The sequence below is a fragment of the Quercus lobata genome, chromosome 1, assembly GCF_001633185.2.
Source record: "Quercus lobata isolate SW786 chromosome 1, ValleyOak3.0 Primary Assembly, whole genome shotgun sequence".
Classification (NCBI taxonomy): domain Eukaryota; kingdom Viridiplantae; phylum Streptophyta; class Magnoliopsida; order Fagales; family Fagaceae; genus Quercus; species Quercus lobata.
In genome coordinates, this window is record NC_044904.1 from 36,317,868 (window position 1) to 36,325,403 (window position 7,536).

At 40.6% G+C, this 7,536-nt stretch overlaps 1 protein-coding gene across 1 annotated transcript in view; it reads right to left on the reverse strand.

The window, feature by feature from the left end:
- Window positions 1-7,536, reverse strand: part of LOC115951936 (protein NRT1/ PTR FAMILY 2.6-like) — a 19,611-nt gene continuing 12,075 nt past the window's right edge. The window contains exons 3-4 of the mRNA XM_031069071.1: window positions 2,581-3,116; window positions 1-882 (exon numbers count right to left, since the gene is read on the reverse strand). Coding sequence (XP_030924931.1) covers window positions 39-882; window positions 2,581-3,116 — 1,380 coding nt within the window. The 3' untranslated portion in view covers window positions 1-38. The remainder of the gene's footprint in view (window positions 883-2,580; window positions 3,117-7,536) is intronic.

Consider the following 7,536-nt stretch of genomic DNA (forward strand, 5'->3'; position numbering starts at 1 on the left):
AAATACAAGTGAGCTTCTTGCATTGTTCACCATGAGCATCACCTATTAGTGCCAGAATTACTAACTTCTTCTTCCTTTTCAACATTTTGATACCTGTATAAAGAAGCGCACACCAAGTAATAACCAAAGTTAAGCGCTCCCACCACAACTAACAACCAATACACATTATCTAGCCTCCCATTGTTTATATTATTTGGTAACCATCCAGTAACCCTTCGGACAAGATCAATCAAAGCCGTGCTCAAATAATAGGCAATCCCTATAATCATTGCAATCATTGCAGTTGATGTACTTCTAAGTGCCACAGGAAATTCTTGATAATATAATGCAATTTGTCCTGGGAAATGAAATGCTTCTCCGATGCCAACCAAAACTAATTGTGGAAATAGCCACAAGGCCAACATGGGCACTATGGCCCCGGGCTGGCCTTGGAGATGGTGGGCTTGGGCTATTTTGAGTCGCTTCGCTTCCACTAGTGCTGAAATTGCCATACTTAGAATGTTTAGCACATGTCCTAACCCTATTCGTTGGAGGGATGTAGGAGACCTACGAGTTAGCTTCTGCCACATAGGACATAGGAAGTGATCAATAATTGCAAGAAATACAGATGTGGAGATCATGCATAAAACTAGGATAGACCCAGCAGGGATTTGAAAATGAGGCCCAAGGTGGCGATCCATGGTTAAAGCTTGGAGGATTGTCAAACTGCCTTGGACTCCTATTGGGGTACTTAAGAATATACCTGATAACCATAAAGGGAAAATCCTAATGAGGGTTTTGAGATCTTCTACTTGTTGTATTGTGCATATCCTCCAAGGTTTCGCAATTGAACCATCCGATCCAACATCTCCTTCTGTTTTAAATGCTGCACGATTGAGGAACCTGCATTAAGAGTGTGTTTAGCTTTTGTTTGTCAAATAAAGTATTGGCTTATGATGTTCTTATGTCAAAATGAATTATGAAACTTGAGAATTAAAATGATCTCCATATGATTTTGGTTGCATATTTCAAAACGTTAATGGCCATCATCTATGTTCTTTTTTCCATTATAGCTTATGTGTTAAGTTGATTTCTGGGAGTAACCTCAAAGGTAAGTTGATTTGGTAAACTGAATTTAGTACAACCTTCTACTAGCTAGAGACTAATGTGAAAAATAGGCGTTTCGATTTTCTCCAAGAACTTGCCCGTATATACCCCAGACAACCCCCTTTAGAGAAGGTGTGATTTGTCAATATTTTAAGAAAATTTTATTCAAATTCAATTCGATCCAAATACATTTACTACCATTGTAGTGCTCAAACCACCACCACCATAAGCAGCACTTCTATCATGTTGACCACGGATAGTGGAGTTCCAATGTATTAGTGTTCCACAATGACATAGGCATGAATGAATTAAGATAAGCAGAAGCTATATGTTGCATCCAGAATGTTGCTATATATACCAGATAATTAAGGGAGGGTAACTACGAAGCTAGAATCATTTTTTTTAGTTAGTCATGTAAACAACAAAACTGATTGTGATGATGATGCGGCAAAACACTTCTTGTGAATCTAAAAGCCAAATGAAAAGACAATTTAAATCATCAGGCAATAGCGCCAAAAACTTCACTTGGTACAAACCCTTGGCACACAGACATCACATCAAGATCTCCTTTTCAATGTGTGTTTGATCTACTCATGTTTATGATGACCTAATATGTCTTTAAATACGTTCTAGAACCCTAGCGCTTGGATCTCTAGGTCTCTATTCATCATGAGCCGCAAACTAAGAAAATATTTTGCCCGAGGCTTGACCAGTAAACTGGAATTGAGCTTTAATAAAGTTCAATTGGTTCAACGGCAATCAAGACCAGAGTCTTGACAGCTTTATAAGTAGTTTCTTGTGCCTTCAATGTAGTTCTTCTACCATTAATCTAGACACTAAAACTTGCACCACTCAATTACATGTGAACAAGGTTTTAGAAACGGGTTTGCTAGCACAAAAGTACATTTGACCCTAACAATATATATATATATATATATATATATATAGGGTTTAGAAAATTTGCTGAAGAGAGTGCATTAGAAAAGCGGGCAAATTAAAGTAGAAAACTGATCTTTTAGATAAAATGTGGCTAGTTGAATGAGAATGCTGTAAGATCCCATTATGTGAGATACTAGATGGACATATATAGTGCATTGACATGTGCTTAAATGCAAATTCATAGGAAGTATGAGTTCTTTGATAAGCTCGGAAAGAATGATCTCTAAGAGTCTAACAATACTTCAAAATGTATGTCCATAAAAAATTTGTTGGGAATTTTTGGAAGCAAGTATAAAATTATAATGGTAACCAAAAAAGAAAAAGTATGATAATTATTTTCAATTTCAAAAGTGAATAATTTAATTTCCATAAGCAACAGTAATCATGCTGTTCAATACTAAGGACACAAACTTCAATTTCTTACCCTAGAACGTTGGCTAAAATTTCATTCAAAGTTCTAAAGATTGGCACTTGGAAAGTAATTGTAGCAGTTATCTGTAAAATCATGATTGTATTGAGGCCAACTTTACAAATATTAATAACTCAACTTCATACCTGAAGCTCATTTTAGGTATTGTAGCTGTTTCTGTGATTCCATCATGCTTGTAGTAGTAATCCTCGATGTTGGATGAGAGTTTAATCTTCCATTTTTGAATAGTGGCAACAATAACACGAACTATACTTGTGAAGGGGCTCCCTTGTGGCTTATCATGAAGGTAGAAGCGGTTTCCCAATAAGAGAAAGGCCAAGCCAATGAAGTTAGTAATTGCACATATGCCAAATCCCACTCTCCAACTTACATTATCCTCAATGTAGACAATAGCCGTGTTGCTTACCGCAGAGGCAAAATAGAAAGTAAAGAAATACCAGTTGAAGAAAATTTCTCGATCCTTTGGCTTATCAAATTGGTTTGCTCCCATTGTTGCAATAGTAAAACGTGTACCTCCCAACCCAAAAGTTGCCATAGCTAAACCAGTATATAGGACTGCATATTGGACATTCGAGGGTGGTGTGCACAAGCTTGATCCATTATTACATGACTGAGGTCTCAGGGGATCAAGTATTACAGTCAAGGTTATGAGAATTATGCCCTGCAAAGGTAAATAGTTTGGATTATAAGAATGCTACTTATTGTACCTGTTCAAGTTGTAGCTTTAGTATTGCCTTAGAATAGAAGAGGGAAGAACCACACAAAAATGCTAATTATCCGTTTGGCTAAGATGTATTAAAATCTAAATTTTTTTTTGGGTTTTCTCTCTAGGTTTTCTCTGGAAACCCTAGGGGTGAAAAAGGGGGCTAGTATTAGCATAAGGGTTGCCGAAAGGCAAAGTTTTCTCTCCGTGCAAACGGTTGAAACTGTCTTTCTCAATAGATAATATGGAGGAGATTATAGATAGATGTGCTAGGTTAAAGTTGTCAGTGAGAGAAGTGGTGGAAGTAGCAATCCAGGCTCCATTGACAGAGGATGGACCTATCCTCATTGGGAAGTTCTGTACTAAGCGCAGGATCAATATGGAGTCAGTGGTTAGGGTATTGAGATAGGTTTGGAGAGCAGAACATAGTTTTGAGGCCAGCTACTTGGGTGAGAATAAGGTAATATTCCTCTTCCAATCGAAGGATGATATGGAGAGTGTTGTTGCTTAGTCCGTGGTCTTTCGACAAATACTAACTGCTCCTTCATAAGCTAGTGCATGGTGAGGCGGTAAAAGATGTCAAGTTCAACAGATCACCGTTTTGGATCCAAATACACGGATTACGCACAATGTGTGAAACTAAGGAAGTGGGCATGCGTATCGGCGCAACCTTGGGGGAGGTGGAGAAGGTGGATGCTAATGAGAAAGGATTTTGTTTGGGGAGTTACTTGCGCAGAAGGGTTAGTCTGGATGTCTCCATGCCACTATGTCGAGGTCATAAGGTGCGGCTAGGTGAAAACGGATTGAAATGGTGGATTTCAGATACGAAAGGCTCCCAATATTATGTTATTTGTGCGGAAAGATCGACCATGATGAACAGGATTGCCTGATGTGGATATGAAGTAACGATACACTGAGGCCAGAAGAAAAACAATTTGGTCCATGGCTGCGTGCGCCGCAAGACAGAAACCAAAAGCCACAACTAGTTTTGACCAGAAAAAGTGGAGGGAACAGTTTCGGGGAAGGCAGTTGGGGGGACATGGAGCGAAAGGTGGATGGAGGGGCTGTTTCAGAGCCGGTACCAATGAGCGACTACGACAAGCAAATAGAGGAGACGGTGAGGGTGGTGGACTCAAGGGCTGACGTGGATAGTTTGATTGATACGCCAGTTCATACCCGTTTCACAAACCTGGTTTTCTCGCATAGTTCAAATTTTGAACAACAGCTTCTGGATATTGACGACGCTATTAACGACAACGTATCTGCCATGACCTCGGTAACAAACCAGGAAGCACGGGTTGGATGGGAGAATAATGTGCAAGATGTGGATAAGGCCACACTGGAGAGGAAAGAGAGTACTCATGCAAATGGGCCACATGCTACAGCCCACGCCCAATCCTTAAAAGATGGGCTTCAGGGCACTTTCTTTAAGCCCATGCAGGAACCAAATAAGGAAATGGGCTTGACTCAATCTGGAATAGCTTTTAGCTTAGGGCCGTCCACTACAAAACAGCAAAAGGCTCAAGGCGTTAAGAAGACTAAAGGTAGTAACGAAAGAAAAAATAAAGAAAACAGAGACATACCTAGTAAGGACAAGAAGTTGGATGGGGAGGAAACTCATCACCAGAGAGATACTAACGCCATTGTTTCAACCATGGAGTATGAGATGATGGATATGGGAATAAAAAGAAGAGCAAGAACACCTCTGGCTGAATTAGAAAACAAGGAAGACAATGGGAAGCGGGTGAAAGTAGATGGTGAGATAAAGGAACTTGGCAAACTCTTAGCACAACACTTGGGATTGGCGGAGGCTGCTGCGTAGCCCCGCCGGACACAATGAGTGCCATCAGTTGGAACTGTAAGGGGCTTGGGAACCCCCTAACAGTTAATGCACTTCAAAAAGTAGTGTTGGAGAAAGATCCCACCTTAGTCTTTCTCATGGAGACTAAGTTTGATATTACGAAAATGGATGGAATAAAACAGAAGATAGAACGACAGCAAGGACTGGTGGTTCTGAGTATAAGACGGGCAGGAGGCTTGGCTCTTTTGTGGAAGAAACCATTGCAGGTTGATAATTTCATACTCCCTAGGGCACATTGATGCAATAGTGAATAAAGAACAGGGAATGAAACAATGGCGGTTCACCGGGTTTTATGGCCATCCAAAGACAAGGAAACGAGGGGAGTCGTGGACATTATTGGAGAGTCTTAGTCATCAGAGTAATTTGTCGTGGGTATGCATGGGGGACTTTAATAAAATAATAAATGCTAAGGAAAAGGTTGGTGGCAGAATTAGACCGGAAGGGCAGATGAGATGTTTTCGTGAGGTGATCAATAGATGCAGGTTGAGAGATTTGGGATATGTAGGTTCGGATTACACGTGGAGTAGACGGTTAGGAAGTCGAGGATGGGTGCGAGAAAGACTCGATAGAGCATTGGTGTCTACGACTTGGGCAGTTGCTTTCCCGTTAGTGAAGTTTTACCATCTGTCCAACTCGGTGTCCGACCATAGCATTTTAGTGCTCAAAGAAACTAGTCTTCCAAGAAAGCAACAGAGGAAGTCAAGATTGTTCCACTTTGAATCTATGTGGCTTGAAGATGAGAGACGTAAAAATGTGGTGGAGGAGGCATGGGAAAGGGGACGGACCAGCCACTCACAATGGCCATTTGAAGCTTGTCTAGAGGAGTGTCAAATGTCATTGAGGTCGTGGAACACACACACCTTTGGCCACGTGGGAAAGCAAGTTGCTGACTTACAAAGAAAGTTTCAAATGCTTGAAAACATGAAGGCAACTAGTACGGATTTGGAGGCAATTCATGCAACGAAAATGGAGCTAAATAGGTGGCTAGGCATTGAAGAGAAAATGTGGCAGCAAAGAAGTAGAAATAATTGGTTGAAGGCAGGGGATAAAAACACCACCTTTTTTCACACTAAGGCCTCAAACCAGTACCAACGGAATACTATTAGCAGAATTATGGATGCAAACAACAAGTGGCTGGAGGATGTAGACCAGATTGGGCAAGCCTTTGTGGGCTATTTTGAGGAGCTTTTCTCTACCTCAAGGCCGAAGGTGGAGCAAGAAATGATTGATGCAATCCATTCCAAGGTCACTGAAAGAATGAATTCTACTCTCACACAAGGCTTTCATGCTATGGAGGTGGAGAAGGCACTTAAGCAAATGCACCCCTTATGAATTCTACTCTCACACAAGGCTTTCATGCTATGGAGGTGGAGAAGGCACTTAAGCAAATGCACCCCTTAATGGTACCTGGACCGAACGATATGCCTCCCTTATTTTATCATCATTTTTGGCCTACTGTTAAATCCATTGTCATTGGCACTGTACTTGATTTTCTAAACCATAATGTGTCCCCTCCAAAATTCCATGACATCCACATTGTGCTTATTCCAAAAACCAAGAACCCGGAAAAGTGACTAATTATAGACCGATTTCTTTATGTAATGTGGCTTACAAAATTGCTTCAAAAGTTGTGGCGAACAAGATGAAATTGGTGTTGCGAGAAATCATAGGAGAGAACCAAAGCGCTTTTGTGGCGGAACATCTTATCACCGACAATGTTTTGGTGGCACATGATATGATGAGTCATATCAACAAAAAGAAGAAGGGTAAATGTGGTGAGATGGCTATAAAGTTGGACATGAGCAAGGCGTACGATTGGGTTGAGTGGGAATGTTTGAAACAGGTTATGAAGAAGCTCGGTTTCCATGAGAAATGGATTAGCACTGTGATGAGGTGTGTTTCTTCAGTGAAATACGCAGTTCGGATCAATGGGCAACCGTATGGCTTTATCCAACCTGTTGGAGTATGTGTGTTTCAAACACTTAAAGTATGTTTGTATCCCACATTGGTTAGAGATGAGTTTACATATATGTTTATAAACCATAACACCACTTAAGGGTTAGCTTGAAAGATAATGGACTAAGGGTTGGAGTTGGGCTTGGGTTGGGTTTAGGCTTGTCTCTATCTCTCTTGTTCCTCATTCTTTTTCTATTTCTTTTCCTCTAGCCCTTTTTGGTTCTGCCCATTGGGCATTAAATAAGCAACTTGTTGGGGCATTTAATGTGCAACCCGTTGGCTTGCACAGTGACCGTTACATGCAGCCCTTCAGCCCTCACATTAGTTAGTATATTAAACTCTATATTCCCTTCTTTAGCTCTTCAGTTTTTCAGCTATAGTAGCCGCCTCTTCCCTCTGTTTTTGCTCTGTTTTTTTTGCTCATCTCCACTAAAAATTTCAGCATCAATTTTTAGTTTTAAGGAAAGGCAAATTAAGGTTGTTCTTAGTTCTTCTTGCTTGAGTGTGTGATCAACTTGAAGAAATTACTATAGTCTAATCTTGGGGGTTGTTCGGCCAAGA